This window comes from Mesoplodon bidens (assembly GCF_964165515.1).
Source record: "Mesoplodon bidens genome assembly, chromosome: 7".
In the NCBI taxonomy this organism is placed as follows: Eukaryota; Metazoa; Chordata; class Mammalia; order Artiodactyla; family Ziphiidae; genus Mesoplodon; species Mesoplodon bidens.
In genome coordinates, this window is record NC_138164.1 from 69,330,047 (window position 1) to 69,348,479 (window position 18,433).

The 18,433-nt window shown below is 39.5% G+C and overlaps 2 protein-coding genes across 4 annotated transcripts in view; one reads left to right on the forward strand and one right to left on the reverse strand.

The window, feature by feature from the left end:
* ANKRD42 (ankyrin repeat domain 42) overlaps window positions 1–16,000 on the forward strand; it is a 63,812-nt gene extending 47,812 nt beyond the window's left edge. Inside the window, 3 exon segments of the mRNA XM_081239503.1 lie at window positions 1,432–1,576; window positions 8,600–8,682; window positions 12,628–16,000. Coding sequence (XP_081095629.1) covers window positions 1,432–1,576; window positions 8,600–8,682; window positions 12,628–12,658 — 259 coding nt within the window. The 3' untranslated portion in view covers window positions 12,659–16,000.
* Window positions 16,001–16,143: 143 nt separating this feature from the next.
* CCDC90B (coiled-coil domain containing 90B) overlaps window positions 16,144–18,433 on the reverse strand; it is a 54,561-nt gene continuing 52,271 nt past the window's right edge. For 2 of the 3 annotated variants that reach the window (XM_081239505.1, XM_081239506.1), the window contains one exon: window positions 16,144–17,667. In XM_081239505.1, the coding sequence (XP_081095631.1) occupies window positions 17,612–17,667 (56 nt within the window). In that variant the 3' untranslated portion in view covers window positions 16,144–17,611. The remainder of the gene's footprint in view (window positions 17,668–18,433) is intronic. The other variant, XM_081239504.1, reaches the window with a different exon arrangement.

The window sequence follows — 18,433 nt, forward strand, 5'->3', positions numbered from 1 at the left end:
TTGGTTAGATGAAACTCAGAATACAGCAAAACGTGGTTGTGTTATTCTGTCCTGGGGCTGATTTTCTTTTCTCATTTGCTGAATTCTAGGTTTCCACAGTTAATGTTCTTCTTTCCTATATCCAACCTCAACCCCACTCACTTCCATACCAGAGCTACTACTGTATACTCTTAGATTGCCCTCCTTCAGACCTGACATCCAACTCAACATGCCTTGGGAGTTCTGATGCCCTCACCATCCAGTAATAAGGCAGAAAGAAACCCTGGTTCCAGTCCTAGCATCGCTTGTCTGGGTATATTTTAACATCTTCCTGATACTTCCTGTCTCCCAACTTCCTGTCCCTGCTCCCTCACCCCCCACCCTCATCCCCTGCAGTCTGCTCATCATGTTAAAACCTAAGTCAGATAAACCTCACATATTGTTGACTGAAAGAAGCCAGGCATACAAATGAATATAATGTAAAATTTCATTTACAAGCAGAGACAAAACTAATCTAACACGATAGGTGTTCAGAAGTGTGGTTACCTCTGCGAAGTGGGGGTTGCCTGGGAAGGGCATGAGGGAACTTTCTGAGATGATGGAAGTATTTTGTATCTTGGTAGTCATGGTGGATGCATTAGTGGAAACTCATTGAATTGTTTACTTGATATTTGTGTAATTCACTCAAAGTAAATTTTACATCATTAAAAAAAACAAAGCTAAACAAATCAAAAGACATTTAAGTTAGAGCATGCCGTTTCCCTGTTGAGATCCTCTAATAGCTTCCCATTTCACTCAGAGTAAAAGCTGAGTCCTTGTTGCGACTTACCAGGCCCTACTTGTTCTGGCTCCCTTTTACCTCTCTGACTCTACTCCAGCCACATTGGCTTCTTTCTTCGAGGTCACCAGATGTTCTTCTGCTTTAGGGCCTTTGCACTTGCTATTCTCTCTGTCTGGGTTGCTCGTCCCCCAGATGTCTACTTGATTATCTCTTATTTCCTTTGGGACTTTGCTCACAAGCCCCCTTCTCAGTAAGGCCTTCCCTGCTCATTGTGTATGGGGTATTAACCCCCTCCTCAACAACATTTCTATTACTTTCTTGCTTTATTTTTTTCTCCCTTAGCATTTATCACCTTCCAACATACTTATATTTACTTACTTATATTTAAATACATATATTTACTTATTTATTTTCTTTACTGTCTTCCACTACTGCTGCCAAGGTAGGCCCCACAAAGGCAGATTTGGCCTGTTTTGTTCACGACTTTTATCTCCAGTATGTATAGATCAGTGCTGGCTCATAGTACACTCTCAATATATATTTGTTGAAAAAATGCTTTCTTTGTTTTATTTGCCTTAAATATAATGTATATAATGTATGGATACTTTTCACTATTACCAAAAATAATTGCTAGTTGATATTGGAGATTGAAACCAAATTTTTTTTGACAGGACTATCAAAGAGCTGCAGGGCCACCTGGAGTATGAACGACTACGCAGAGAAAAATTAGAATGTCAGCTGGATGAGTATCGAGCAGAGGTGGATCAACTCAGGGAGATGCTGGAAAAAACTCAGGTTCCCAACTTTGCGGCTGTGGTTGGTATCCTTAACACATTTATCTTTCTCAAGAAGTAGTATACAGGAGTAGCTAAGAGTACCAGCTTTGGAGGGGGTATTTGGGTTTGAATCCTGGCTGCAGCCCTTTTTGGTTTGGACAAGTCATTTAACCTCTCTTTGCCTTATTTGTAAATTGGAGTTAATAACTTATATTTTCTAGAGTGTTGTAAGGAGTAAAGGAATATACATATACACATACATATATATATATACACACACACTCACACATTACTCTATAAAACTATATATACATACACACACATATGTGTCTGTCTATCTACCTATCAGTTGGAATAGCAACCTGGTTCATATGTGTGCAGTAAGTTTTATTCTTATTATTGTATCATGTAAGGAAAAAAAATTTATAAGAGTAATCAATAAGAATTCTGAGACAGCTATGGAGTATGTATGTTTTAATTCTAAATATTCAAAATAAACTGCTCTAAAAAGAAACTGACATGAGAAACAGATAACAAAGAACAAATGAAGAAAAGCAGGTGGAGTATAGAAAATAGAATGAAAGTGACAGCAAGAAACCCCCAATGGTGCTTGTATTTCAGGCCATCCAGTCTCAGTAGAGCAGGCAGAAAGCTCACCAGGGAAACTTTGACCCTCACTCTCCTCTGCTCTGAAGATGTGGCCTTTGTGGACAGTTCATGCGACATAGTGTAGGGATTCAGGTACGTTTCATATTTTCCTTCCATAGGGAATTTTTTTCCTCAGTCCTCGTGGGTAAGTTACTTTTGTTCCATATCTACATCACCTCAAATATGATATATAATAAAAACTTCCTGGCTTCTTTTTATTTTGTACAAACTAATCATTAGTCTCTTTAATAACCACTTAAAAATATTAATACATGTGCTTGTTGTAAAATGTTAAAAACAGGGCAGACGCTTCTCCCCATACCAAGTTCCACTCTCCAGAGAAGCTGCTGTTAATGGTTTGGTCTCATATTAGACAACATTCTGTTCATCTGCAAATGTGTGTATTTCTGTATAAAAATTCACTTTCTCTGGGTTTTGGTATCTCACAAGTGCTTAATTTTCCAAGGGATAGAAATAATCATCATAATTAATCCATTATCTTCATTTTTGCAGTGACCATCTTACACCACATTTAGCCTCTGGGGACACTTTAGTATGGAGAGGCTGGCTGGGGCAGTCATGTGGTGTTGGCTAGCGGACACACACCTTTTATAAACTACCACTGACACTCCAGATCTGCTCCCTCTCTACCCTGTGGCAGGAACTCTGCCTATTCTAGTCTCCTCAGAGGCAAGAACATACATTGTTCTTCGCTAGCTAGCTGCCTAGATCTTTTGGAGATCACCCAAGCTGCACACCTTTTGAGTTGATGCAGATTGATGGTCTACATAGAAAATTTTTGGTTTTTAGCTATTTAAAATTATTCTTTTCTTGCCCAGAAATGTCTGTTCCCAGGGTGGTTTGATGTCACACACTAATAGAGCACATCCTTCCTAAGACCTTGCTCTCTACCAACAATGTGAAGCTTTCAGGAGCGCTGACTCGAGGTCCCTGTACTCTGGGCCCATCGTTTTTTGCGGTCCTGCTGTAGGTTACACGAGTTTTTGTAAATGAGCAAATGTCACTGACCTCTCATGGCAGCTGCTTATTTTCTGTTCTGCAAAAGCTTCTGGGTCTCAATTTCCTCATCTTTAAAATGAGGATAACACCTACCTCATGGGATGGTATTGATATTAGATAAAATACTGTGTAGAACTCCTGAGGTATTTTCTGTCTACTAGTATTCATGGTATTATATTCTCCCTTCCTCATATCCTTTTCTCTTTTTTCCTTTCTTTCAATTTTCTACATTTGAGTTGTATAAACAGTGGATAAATGTGTGTAGCCCTATGCATCTGAAAGGAGGAGGAATTAGTTTATTGTGGAGTCTAAATATGTAAAGTATAAATAAAATGAACTTTTGATTCAGTGCTCATTTATATAGAGGCTTCAAGAAGCTCTGACTAAATGTCTCCTGCCACCTTCTGGTAAGGACCTATGATTGCATATGACTTTTTCCCCTGTAAAAGAATCTGCAAGAGCATAATTTTTAGCCAGAAAAAAAATTCCTAGGATAGTCTGACATAATGCACTTAAATAGGTTTTTTATAATAACTGGTTTTGATGATAATAATAAATTTTTATAGTGCTTTTTCACATATTATCTCAGCCTGCATTAACCCACTTCACCAGCCTTATTGTTTTCTATTCTCCTACACGTCGCCTACCTTTTCTGAACTTGCCCCACACTTTCCCACCCCCAAGCCTTTGCTCGTTTTGTCCATATACCTTGAAGCCTGTCAACTCTGCCTCTCAAAATCCTCTTTAGGAACCATCTTGTTCATCAACCTTGTCCTAGCGCCCCTGACCACAAATGATCTCTCCTCCTTTCAGCAAGCACTTTGTACTGCTCTGAGGTCACCTCATCATTTGTATTATAGTTTAATTGGCTACTTTACACAGAGCACTGAAAATTTAAGTTCTGTGAGATCATCTAACTTGCCTTAATTAATAGGATCATCATCATCCACAGTTACTGAGTACTTGCTATGTGTTGTGCTCAGTGCCAGGAACTTTATACCTGGCAGATGTTATTATCCTCATTTTACAAATAAGAAACCAAATCTCAGAGAAAATAAGGAATTTGCGTAAAGTCACACAGCTTGTTAGATGGGCAGCCATGATTTGAACCTAACTGCCTAACCCCCTTTTAATGACACTTGTTACTGCCAGTATAGCGCCCTTGCCCTTCCAGCTCACTCACTGTGCTTATGAGAAGATTTAGTTTGAAAAATTGGTCTTCAAATTTTTTTTTTTAAAGAAGATGTTGGGGGTAGGAGTTTATTAATTTTATGTATTTATTTTTGCTGTGTTGGGTCTTCGTTTCTGTGCGAGGGCTTTCTCCAGTTGTGGCAAGTGGGGGCCACTCACTATCGTGGCCTCTCTTGTTGAGGAGCACAGGCTCCAGACGCGCAGGCTCAGTAGTTGTGGCTCACGGGCCCAGTCGCTCCGCAGCATGTGGGATCCTCCCAGACCAGGGCTCGAACCCGTGTCCCCTGCATTGTCAGGCAGATTCTTAACCACTGCGCCACCAGGGAAGCCCGGTCTTTAAAATTTTTGATGTTAGCTCTTCAAATAAGTGAATTTATTTATGAAAATTTAAATATAAAATTTATAGTAATTTGATAAAATGTTACTTATACTGGAATTATACACAGTAATTCAAACATTTATTTCAAGATATGTCTTAAATACAAAGTTGAGGTGATGAAGCTTCCAAAAGATAACGCAGTGGGATATCTTTGTGACCTTGGGGTAGAAAAAATATTGATAGATTCAACTTTATTAAAATAAGACTTCACTTTATCAAGGACAACATTAATAGATTGAAAAGGCAAGCCAAAGAGTATGAAAATATATCTCCTTCCTTCTTATTTTCCTTCCTTCTATCCAAAAGCACAAAGAACTTACACAAACCAGTATGAAAAAGACAGACAACCCAGTAAAAAACCGGGCAAGACATGATCAAGCACTTTACAAAAGAAGATATCCAAGTGGCCAATAAACATGAAAATGTACTCAGAAGTGTTACCAGAATTATTAGTTATCACAAATATAAATTAACACCCAACAAGGTGTCAATATACCACCAAAATGGCTAAAATTAAAACAATACAAAACAGACATTACCAAGTATTGATGGGGATGTGGAGCAAGTGGAACTCTTATACACCACTGGTGGAGTGTAAATTGATTTTAATCACTTTGGACAATTGTTTGGCCGTATTGAGTAAAGCTGAACATATACACATCTGTGACTCACTTCCCAGTGCAATGAGTACATGTCTCTTGATGTACACAGATGGGCACCAAAAGACATGAACAAGAATATTCATATTAGCATTATTATAAATATCCCCCGAACTAGATGAAAAATTCCATCAACAGTAAGAATAAATACATTTTGGTGTAATCATACAATGGAATATTATAAAGCAATGGAAATGTATGAATTACTGCTCTACACATCACTGTGGGTCAATTTCAGAAACATAATGCTGAGCAAAAGAAAACTACAGTATGATGCCATGCAGTCCCAAAATATGTAAAATAAATCAAGTTAATAGTGCCTGGGAGGAGGCAAATGGATGCTTCTGGGATACAGGTAATGTTCAGTTTCTTGTTCAATTTCTTGATTTCAGTTGTGGTCACATTGGGTGTTTTCACTTTGTAAAAATTCATCACACTGTACACTTTTTGGGGTGCTCTTTGATAGGTGTATTGTACTTAAATAGAAATGTTTATTTAAAAAATGTAAACTAGATGGGAACTATAATAGCTTTGGTAGAGATGTCTGTCTGCAGATTGATGCAGCACTGAACTCCTCATAGCTTCCATCTCCAAAACCAGTATCATTCGAGAAGTCGTTGGTCTAAAGCTTTGGGCCATGCTTGCTAATCAAGAATGGCCAACCTGGAACTGGTAATATTCTATGAATACTTCTGTGTTTAACTTACCCTTGTTTTCTACCTACAAGGATGTGGAACCGGGTTGGGCTTTGATATGGTCTCTGCTGGGCTTCTCCCTGTCCTCTGACATCCTAGCCTGTGAGCCTGTAAGAGTCCTTGGAGCAATCTGAGGGCATAAGTGAGTTTATCCAATCTGAGCTGTTAGTCTAAGGAAGTTCTAGAAGTTTGTGATTTTTCTCTCTCTATTGGTTATACTGCTTTGACACTGATAAGAGACTGTTCTGGTAATCAAAGTGGGATTTATCTCCTTTTAGTTGTGTATGCTTCCCAAAACTTATCAGATTGCATGAAATTGTTTTAAAAACAAGAGTTCCATATACCCAGGCAATAATTTGTAGACACATAACCTGTTAACAGTTTCACGCAGTATTATTAATCTCTTCAACAAATCTGTAAATTCTTTCAGATGGAAACCGGTTAATATTTAAAATATATACATTTTCACACAGGGGTGGTTGTTTAATTTACACTTAGAATTGCTTTAGGTGCCTAAGCACCATGATTCATGTGTTTAATATCTCAGTGTTGCAGTTCTCTTTTCCTGAGTTTGGGAGAAAACACATATTAGGGAGAAATATGTTTCTGGCTATAATTTATGATGAGGAAATGAGTAATCTTGGTGAAGAATGTTCCCCAAATGCAGAAACTTCTGGAATTTGAAAGTTTGGAACTTTCGACGAACACTTACTGGAGGCCTGTTGAGTGCCAAGCACATATTTTCTTTTGAACCAGTTTACAGTAAGGCTTGCTTGGTTTGATAGAACAACTTACATATTTGATGTTAGTAGATGCTTTGGTATTTGACCACTATATAGAGTATTTGGGATTGTTTAAACTCCTTTAGGAGTTAGCATATATGAAAAGTAAAGGAAAATAAATATAACTGTTTCTGAAAGTCTGGTAACTATTAAGCACTAGAAAATTGGCTACCTCTGACAAGTAGCTTCCTCTCTTTTCCTACATTTTCTATATTCTTTCTCTAATTCTATCTAGTTGAATGAGGTTAGTAAACTCCTGCCCTACCTCAGTGTTCTTCTTTCCTAGACATTTTTGCATTCATCCCCTAATGATCTTGAGGACCTCTTGAAAGCTGGGGAGTGAACTGAGCACCTCTTTTATATCTGCTATTCCACCACAGACTCCTGAGTGGGAACCAGATCTCATTCCTTTTTGTATACCTGTAGCACAGTATATACAGTATACAGTGTAGTTTTAGGAACTGAATGAGCAAATTTTTTGCTGGAAGACAGGATGGAGGAATGGTTACAACATGAACTTTGGTGTTGGACAAAATTTGGATTTGAATCCTGCCATTTACTTAGTTTTGTGACCTTGGGAAAAGTTGATTAACCTCTTTGATTTCTGTCCTTGTATCTATAAAATGTTGGTAATCCAACCTACTTCACCTTGTTATATATGTAAAGTATGAAATACAGTGGGTACCATATGCTAAGCCCCAGTAAAAGGTTTGTTGTCACTGGTCTTCAAACTGGTTGGCAAGCTTTTTCAAGAGAAGGGACCATCACATTGCCCTATGCCCTACAGTGCCTGGACACTATAAGGGAGGGCCAGCAGATTCCCCATTTATTCCCCTCTCAAGGGGGAGGGAACATGTGTGGTTCTGTTTTCCTGGGTGGTGTTGGAAAAACAGCAGTTTGCTTCTATGTTCACACACTACTATGAGTTAAGCTGACTGACCTTATTAGCAAAGGTGTAGGTGGGAACACCTTGGGGAATCCTACCTCCAGCCAGGGGCTCTCCTGATGGACATGTGGCCTTGTGATGTTCCTGGAACTCCTGCATTCAGATCTGTCCTGCCCAACTGGGCACAGAGCATTTTTCTGACTAGAAAAATTATTCAAAGATGACTAACATCTACTGAGTATCCACTGTGTTTCTAGTCCTCTCTTACTCCTTCTCAGAGCACTTATTAAGAATCTTCTGTGCTAGGTACTGAGAGTACCACAACGGATGAGAAATATTCAGAAACAGTGTGTGGCAGGACAAAGTGAAAGAGACGAGCAGTTGAGGGATGTTTTGTGAACAGAGAAGGAAATACAGGATCCAGGAAATGGGATTCCTAACAGAATGGGGCTTGCAAAGAATCCAGAGGATGCCATGCTAATGCTTTGTGTTATTTTGTTTAGTAATACGTTGTAAAATGTTGGTCTAAAATAGAAGCAGAAACAACAAGGTGTTGTTCTGTGTGGGGGATGTATGAGGTAAAGGTAGGACTGGATGATTTCTCAAGGTGCCTCCCAGTCTGATGAATCAGCACAATATGAACTGGTACTTCTGATGTAAGTATTTACACAAAAGTCAAAAAGAAATATAAACCAGAGTTGAAAATGTTGTCATGGTTAAATTTTTTCTTTTGGAACAGTAACATAGAAAGACAAAAATGTGGCTAGCATAGAAATCTTATTTGGCTCTCTTTTCCTTTGTAGGAAGATGACCCTTCCTGTGAGTCAAGCAAAGAGAAGAGGCGAGTGAAGAAAAAGGTGTCTTCTGGGGGAGTTTTTGTGAAAAGGTACTAATCAATGAAATAACTTTAAATAAACTTGCTTGATTTTTCTTTTATTTTTAAATTGATATAAATGTAAATCTATAAATTCTTTTCAGAATTACTCTGACATGCTGTTATTCCAGTTCTGAAGGCAGAACTGTATAATGTCAAAGGGATTAAAATTACATGGACTCAGTTGTATTCCCCCTCCCAATATACTTTTTATATATTTATGTAGGCAAGTCAAAACTCTAGATTTATGAGTAGTTAATTTTGCAAGTATTGACATAAACTTTACAATATAAGAGAACAACAGTAATCAAAAGGTCTAGTTATAAGGATTATTAGAAGTTCTATTATGGCTTCATAATAGATTTATATTTCTTTTACTTTCTCTAGAGAGTACCATTTTACTAGTGTAGGTATAGCTTTTCTTCCAACTTTTCAAATGACTTGATTTTTTAAAAAAATTTATTTTATTGAAGTATAGATATATAATGTTAATTTCTGCTGTACAACAAAGTGATTCAGCTATACACACACACACACATTCTTTTCCATTATGGTTTATCACAGGATATTTATAGTTCCCTGTGCTATACACTAGTATCTTATTTGTTTATCCATTCTATATTTAATAGTTTGCATCTGCTAATCCCAAACTCCCAATCCATCCCTCCTCCACTTCTCTCCTCCTTTGGCAACCACAAGTTTGTTCTGTGTTAGTGAGTCTGTATCTGCTTGGTAGGTAAGTTCATTTGTGTCATATTTTAGATTCCAAATATAAGTGGTATCATATATCTGTCTTTCTCTGATTTACTTCATTTAGTATGAAGTAAATGTTGCTGCAAATGGCATTATTTCATTCTTTTTTTATGGCTGAGTAGTATTCCATTGTGTATCTATACCACATCTTCTTTATCCATTCAATTGTTTTTTCTTTCTTCTTCTTTTTTTTTTATGGTATGCGGGCCTCTCACTGTTGTGGCCTCTCCCGTTGCAGAGCACAGGCTCCGGATGCGCAGGCTCAGCGGCCATCCTCACGGGCCTAGCCGCTATGTGTCATGTGGGATCCTCCCGGACCGGGGCACAAACCCGCATCCCCTGCATCTGCAGGCAGACTCCCAACCACTGTGCCACCAGGGAAGCCCTATCCATTCAGTTCTTGATGGACACTTAGGTTGTTTCCATGTCTTGGCTATTGTGAATAGTGCTATGAATGTAGGGGTACGTGTATCTTTTTGAATTATAGTTTTGTCTGGGAATATACCCAGGAGGTGGGACTGTTGGATCATATGGTAGCTCTATTTGTAGTTTTTTAAAGGCACCTCCATACAGTTGTCCACAGTGGCTGCACCAATTTACATTCCAACTAACAGTTTAGGACAGTTCACTTTGCTCCAGACCCTCTCAGCATTTGTTATTTGTAGGTTTTTTTAATTGTGCTTACATTTTTTTATCATCTTTATTGGAGTATAATTGCTTTACAGTGAGTGTTGTGTTAGTTTCTGCTGTATAACAAAGAGAATCAGCTATACATATACATACATCCCCATATCTCCTCCCTCTTGGGTCTCCCTCCCACCCTCCCTATCCCACCCCTCTAGGTGGTCACAAAGCACCAAGCTGATCTCCCTGTGCTATGTGGCTGCTTCCCACTAGCTATCTATTTTACGTTTGGTAGTGTTTATATGTCCATGCCACTCTCTCACTTTGTCACAGCTTACCCTTCCTCCTCCCCATGTCCTCAAGTCCCTTCTCTAGTAGGTCTGCGTCTTTATTCCCGTCCTGCCCCTAGGTTCTTCATGACCATTTTTTTTTTTTTTAGATTCCATATATATGTGTTAGCATATGGCTATTTGTTTTTCTTTTTCTGACTTACTTTACTCTATGACAGTCTCTAGGTCCATCCACCTCACTACAAATGTTGCCATTCTGACCAGTTTGAGGTGGTACCTCATTGCAGTGTTGAGTTGCATTTCTCTAATGATTAGCAATGTTGAGCATCTTTTCATGTGCCTATTGGCCATGTGTATGTCAAATGACTTGAGTTTTAAAAAGCATCTGAACTTAGGAGAAAAAGACAAGTAAGTTTTAGAAAAGGACAACTTTTTACAATAACAACCAAATATCTCCAGGGAAGTTTACATAAAATGAAAATCAGCTCTCATAAAAAGAAAAAAAACCGTAACGCATGTTTGCCAAAAATATACATTTAAATAATCTGCTTTAGAATTCAACCATTGTTTTGTCTTGCAAGCCTTATAAGAAAGGAATAACAGGGCTTCCCTGGTGGCGCAGTGGTTGAGAGTCCGCCTGCCGATGCAGGGGACACGGGTTCGTGCCCTGGTCCGGGAGGATCCCACATGCTGTGGAGCGGCTGGGCCTGTGAGCCATGGTCACTGAGCCTGCGCATCTGGAGCCTGTGCTCCGCAATGGGAGAGGCCACAACAGTGAGAGGCCCGCATACCACAAAAAAAAAAAAAAAAGGACTAACAGAGATGAGGTTGACTGGACAGGATGAAAAATATGTGGCTTTATTATTCTTTCTCTTTTTTCTCTTCCCTTGACTTTGCTGACCAAAAAACCACCATGGCATTTCATTTCAGTTCTGACTTCAATTCCCTCACTTTTCCCACCCCACCCTTTTCTTCCTTGAGCTAGCAAAGACGTGTGACTCTCTTGGGGTACTTGTCTAGTTTCTGCCTCCCTTTGAAGATCTGATTGCTGGCTTTGAACTTGCTTCACTGGCCATCAGCCTTCCCACCATACCCCAGACTGCCCATCTCTAGGCCCTGGCAAGTACCTTATATGGACGGGCCATTTTGGCCCAGTATCATCAGGACCAGTTTGCCCTGACACAAGTGCATTTGATTGCTAAGACCAGTTCAGCCTGGTCAAAGGCCTGTAAGCAAGTGTTCAAAAATGGCTTACCTATCCTTTTCATAACCTTTATAGTCATTATTGTTAAGTTTCTCTGTGGTTTCCAATAGGCTTTCAATCTGTAGTAAAAACAGCTGTCAACACTTATTGGGCACTTACTATGTGTGTGATCTGTACCAAGTCCTTTACATGTATTACTGCTTAATTCTCACCACAGCTGTATGAAGAGAGGTACAGCATTTCATACATGGAGATTAAGAAAGTCACCCAGAGTCACACAGCAATGTGGAGCTGGGATTCTAACCTTAGGAGGGGAATTTCAGAGTCTGCATTCTGGAATTCCCAAAGCCAACATTTCTCTTACCTTCTGGGACTACACACAGCCTTACTTTTTCCTTCTAGCCTGATGACTCTAAAGTAATCCCAACCCTGGAAGTAGTTTGTTACACTTCCTCCTGTTTTCTCAAGGCCACATCTCCAGTCTCTGTACAAGTGAGGTAGGAAATACCAGAAGAGTGTTGTAATAGAAGCATGCACCCTTGTGGCAGAGGTTCCCTGGATGTCTCCCAATACCTCTTCTCCCCTTTTTCTATAGTATTAGGGTTTACCTGGGCTTGTGGCTGCTCAGGGTAAGGACTGACTTCCCAGTCTTCTTTTGCAGCTAAGATACCAAGTATGGCCAATAGAGTGTGAGCGAAAATGGTGTGTAAAACCTTAGGGGTCATGTCCCTAAAGGGAAAAGGCTTTCCCACACCTTCCCCTTTCTTCTTCTGGAATGTGGGGTGGTAGTGAGTCACTGAACTTTGCAAATGAGAGCACTACCAGGGGTGATGGAGCATAAGACAAAAAGGAGCCGGGACACATGGAAAGAAGAGCCTGGACAGCATTGCTAAGTATTAGCAAAATGCAAATCACAACTACAGTGAGTTCTCAGAGAACTCAACTTGGACATTACTCTTACTATTGAGTAAGAGCATAAAATCTTGAGTTAAAGTCTTGTGACTTATCTGCCGTGTGATCTTGGCAACTTCACCTGTGTGAAGTTACAACTGTGTGACCTTAACTTCACTTACCTGGTTTCTTTAGCTGTGAAATGAGGATAATACCACCTACCTAAGAGGACTGTGGTGAAAAATAGGTGAGTTGATATATATCATTTAGTATATTCACTGTTATATACATAGTCAATGTAGCTATTCTACAAAATGACAATCACTAATTTTAGTGTTGGTGATGACCATAGTGCTTTCCACTGCCTCATTTTTTTCCCCTTTATAAGTAGAGAGATGTGGAGCTCACCTCCTCCCACAAATACATCAAAAAATCCATCCACATGTGGAATAGTTCTCACAGAACACCCACTGAATGCTTTCAGATCTCATACAACCAAAGCTTCAAGAAGGATCCCCATGTAACTGGGTAGGATGAAGGGAAAAGGGAGAAGAGGAGGAATTGGGATGGGACCTGCACCCCTGGGAGGGAGCTGTGAAGGAAGAATGCTAACCTCACCCTGGGAAACTCCTTCACCAGCTGGGAGGTATGCCAGGACAGATAGATAGGGAGCTTCAGAGGCTGAAGAGGAGGGTATGGGAGTTGGCCTGAGGCACTGCAGGGTACGGAGAGACCAATGCAGAAGGTCCTGACCACGTCACCACACTTCCCAGCCCAAGATGTGCGCCTGCTGGTGTGCAGAGTGACTGGGTGCTGAAACTCGGGATTCAGCAGAGAGGACTCGGTTTGGTCACATGGAGACAGGCCAAAGGGTCTGGAGCATGGTCCGGACCATAACTGGGGGCATGTGCTTGTGGAAAGCTGAACTGATAGCTGGCCATCCCACTGTGGTTGCTGGGATGCAGCTTTGGCAGGTTCCTGCTCTGGCGGACTTTTCACTGGGCCCGCACACATGTGCCTGAGGGCGCTGTGGGCCGACTGTCTGAGGGTTCAGGGGATGCAGCTCCAGTGGGTTTATGCGGTGGTGGCTTGGTGAGCGAGTATGCTCTGAACTTATTACCAGGGCCCCCAAGAGGAGGTGGGCCCAAAGGGCAGTGCCAGCAACACTGATCTTTGTGGGTGCACACACTGGGTGGCAGGTGGCATCACAGAATCCCACGTCTTGGCAGGCAGCTCCTGGGGAGGAACATGCGGTGGCTCCTCTCCCAGAGGGAGCACTCCAGTCCTGCCTACTTCACACCACAGCTTGGAACCAGGTCTGGGGATTTGCACTACAACAACTGGGGAGCAGACCCTGCCCCTGACAGGGCTGTGACACCCACAGAGCAAAGAGGAGGCCTTGCTCAACATCCAGTGTGGGCTCTGACACTAATCACACTCCCCTATCAAGGGGATAATGGCCAGCACACAGGAAAGATGTGGCAAGCATCGATACGAAAAACAGCTCTTGCACCAAAGATGTTGGACTCAGGCAGGCTACACTGGGATGCCCCCACATAAAAACAGCCCTTCCAGACCACAGTAGATAACTGCTTTTCCTAAATTCGTAGTCAGAGAAATATAAGAAAAAAGAAGCAAAGGAATTACTCCCAATTAAAAGAACAAGATAAATCCCCTGAAAGGACAAACAGTGAAACAAACCTCTACAGTCTACCAGACCCTGAGTTCAAAAAGGGTGTAATAAAAATGCTGAAGGAATTAAGAAATGCTATTGATAGAAATGTAGATCACTGTACAAGGAACTAGAAACTAAAGAGGAGCCAATCAAAATTAGACAACTCAATTGCCAAGATGAAAACCGAATCTAAAGGCAATAAACAGCAAAGTAAATAATGCAGAAGAACAAATGAGTGATCTGGAAGATAGAATAATGGAGATCACCCAGTCAAAACAGCAGACAGAACATATGCTATCTATGGGATAATATAAAGCCCACCAATCTACTATGTCTAATAGGGTTCCCAGAAGAAGAAGAAAGAGAAAAGGGGATTGAAAATGTATTCGAATAAATTATGGCTGAAAAGTTCCCAAACCTAAAGAAGGTATTGGATATCCAGGTCCAGGAAGCACAGAGGGTCCCAAACAAGATGAACTCAAACAGATCTACTCCAAGATATATCATAATTAAAGTGGTAAAAGTTAGGATTCTAAAGGCAGCAAGAGAAAAACAGTTATAAGGGAACCCCATAAGGCTATCAGCTGAAACTACAGAAACTACAGAAACTTTCCTGGCCAGAAGGAAATGGCAAGATATATTCAAAGTCCTGGAAGGGAAAAACCTGCAACCTAGGATATTCTACCCAGCAAGATTATCATTTAGAATAGAAGGAGACAAAAAGAATTTCTCAGACAAGCAAAAACTAAGAGTAAACAGCAATACTAAACCTATCTTAAATATTGAAAGCTCTTCTCTAAATTGAAAAGAAGCAATAATCTATAGGAAAGGGAAAAATCACAATAGAAAGGTAAATATATAAAAGGATTGAAGATCATTTAAATAAGACAGTACACAGTTAAACAATCCAAAAAATTCGTGAAAATGACTGAACAGAAAAGGATAAACATGAAGATGTAAAATAGGACATGAAAATCACAAAATGTAGGGAAGGGGAGTAAGAAATGTAGAACTTTTAGAATGTGTTTGAGCTCATATAACTACCAGTCTAAAGCAAGTAGATATAGTGACAGTTTAACATAGTTGAAAACCAGAGTAACCACAAATCAAAAAAACATACAATAGATTCCCCAAAACCCAAAAGGAACTCAGGCATAATAAAAAAGAAAACTATCAAACCACAAAAGGAAACACAAGAAGAAAGGAACAAAGAAGAAATACAAAATCAACTGGAAAACAAGGTTTAAAATGGCAATAAATATATACTTATCAATAATTACTTTAAATGTCAATGCACTAAATGCTCTGATCAAAAGACACAGAATGGCAGATTGGATAATAAAACAAGAACCTACAATATACTGCCTACAGGAGACACACTTTAGGGTGAAGGACACACATAGATTGAAAATGAGGGGATGGAAAAAGATATTTCATGCAAATGGAAATGACAAGAAAGGGGGGGTAGTAATACTCATATAAGAAAATAGACTTTAAAAAACAAAGGCCATAAAGAAAGATAAAGAAGGACACTGTATAATGATAAAAGGATCAATACAAGAAGAGGGTAGTACACTCATTAACATATGCACTCAATATAGGAGCACCTAAATACATAAAACAAGTGCTACCAAACATAAAGGGAGAAATTGACAGGAATACAATAAGAGTAGGAGACTTTAACACTGCAGTGTCATCAATGGACACAGATCTTCCAGACAGAAAATCAATATGGCAACAGAGATCCTAAATGGCACAACAGAACAGTTAGACTTAATTGATATCTTCAGGACATAACACCCCCCCAAACCAGTATACACATTCTTTTCAAGTGCACATGGGACATTCTCTAGGACAGACCACATACTAGGACACAAAACAAGCCTCAACAAATTTCAGAATAGAAATTATTTCAAGCATCTTTTCTGACCACAACCCATGACATTTTTCACAACTAGAACAAATAATCCTAAAATTTATATGGAACCACAAAAGACCCAGAATTGCGAAAGCAATCCTGAGGAAAAAGAACAAAGCTAGAGGCATAACCCTCCCAGACTTCAGACAATACTACAAAGCTACAGTAATCAATACAGTGTTGTATTAGCACAAAAACAGACATCTGGATCAATGGGACAGAATAGAGAGCTGAGAAACACACACATGTACGGCCAATTAATCTTCGGCAAAGGAGGCAAGAATATACCATGGAGAAAAGACAATCTCTTCAATAAGTGGTGCTGGGAAAACTGGACAGCTACATGTAAAAGAATGAAATGAGAACATTCTCTAACCCCATATACAAAAATAAACTCAAAAAAATGAACTGATATAAGGACCTAAATAATACCTTTATTTACTGATAAAACTGATATTGGAGAATGTGGTTAATATCTTCAGTCCAGTAAACTTATCACTGACCCCTGTATCGGACAGACTTACCTTGTCCCAAGTATCATTGTACTAGAGCAGGCCTCACCCTGCAGAGGTGAACTTGATCCTACAGGAGCAGAACAGAATGAATGCTCTTCTGTAGACAGGCTGGTCCCAAACAGGAATGGGGAGAAGTGGCTGGGCTACTTGGGCCTTGTTTCTCCTTTCACCTTACTTAATCACCTAGGGCAGGGTGGTTGAAGGAAGAGTGATTACAATGTTACGCTATTGGAGCTTCCTTCACATGGAGGAAAGAAATACTCCCTCTCAATATTCTAGCATATTTTAAATTGTAACAAATGAATAATTTACCTGTTTACTGTCTGTCTTCTCCAACTAAGATTGTCAGTTCCATGATAAGGAAGCCATGTTCAGCTCTGTGCACATGGGTACCAGCATGTTGTCTGGCCCATAGCAGGCATTCTTATTTACTGAGTGAGCAAATGTACTGTAGAGTTTATTACAATGGAACCTATATGGTCTTTATTTATGAATCCAAAACAAATTTATCTACAGTGTGCCAAGAATTTTCTTAGGCAAGAGGATTCTGAGATATTTTGAATCAAAATACAGAAAGTTTTGTTTTGAAAACAAGCCAGCTGTTAGCTCTTTGAAAAAAACTTAGTTGGAGAGCCTCTGATTCTCACTCGCTGGACCATACAAGGTCAGTCTTTTGACTGCTCTATACTTTAGATTCCTTATTTATAACTAAACAAATTTGCAACAAAGAAATCCTGTATGATTTACAGTTGTTCAAGCAAACAAGAACACTCTGGTTCAGTTTCTATGAGCTATCAAAAGGATAAAGACAAAATGCCTGTCTATCTCAAATCAATCAGGTTTTGAATGGCATCCTTTCAACATAATGAAATAAAGACATATATAAAAAACAAAGACAAAATACACCTTCCCATTCTAAAACATTTCCTTTAGTCCATATGTACTTTAAATAATCTTGTATTAAGTTTCTACTGCAACTTTCCATGTTCAGAGTAAATCCATCCTGGCACAGTGTTTGTTCTAAGAAGTCAACAGCAGCAGGAGTAGGAGCATAATATAGTAGTTTCACTGTTATTTCCAGAGTCTATAAAATCCCAATGCTATTGCCAGGCAAGTAAATACTGAGGCTGTGAAAAGAAGAAAACATGTTATAGGTAATGCATTTGTGATTATCTTGCAGAGACAAAGAGAATAATGTCATCTTCAATTTAAATTGAAAGAAAAATCAGGAAATCCAACCAATTTTCTTTTTTTCTTTGCCTGCATTGCGTGGCATGTGGGATCTTAGTTTCCCATCAAGGGATCAAACCCACGCCTCCTGCATTGGAAGCATGGAGTCTTAACCACTGGACCACCAAGGAATTCCCAATCCAACCAATTTTCTACTTTAGGTTTTTAATTCCCTAGAAAATTAAGCTAAGGATAAAGGCTATCCATTAAGGCTAGATTAATATCAATTCTTCTTAAAAGCTTCCTGTATTTTAAACCAGAATAAGGATGACAGTAATTTAAAAGTGTACATTATGTCAGTTAGAATCTATAAAGTGTTTAAAGTCATTATTAACATCAGCATTATTAACAATGACTACTTTAAATAATTACAAACTCTAATTTTAGAAATAATTTATAAGTGAAAAACCACCTTTCTTACATGTACTAAAAAATTACATAGTTAAGCCAGTAAAACAGACACCCATATCATCCATAAGAAAATTTTAACTGACTTTTCAGTACATTTAAAAATGATTTCATGCCTGCTGAGCTCCCATGCCGGTCCCCTGCCCTCCAAGGCTCCCCCTTCCCCCCCCCACAGCTGCATTTGTACTGGGGGCATAGGAGGGAGGCTGGGGAGATCAGGAGTGGCAGGCAGGAGGGGCACTCCCAGACCCCAGA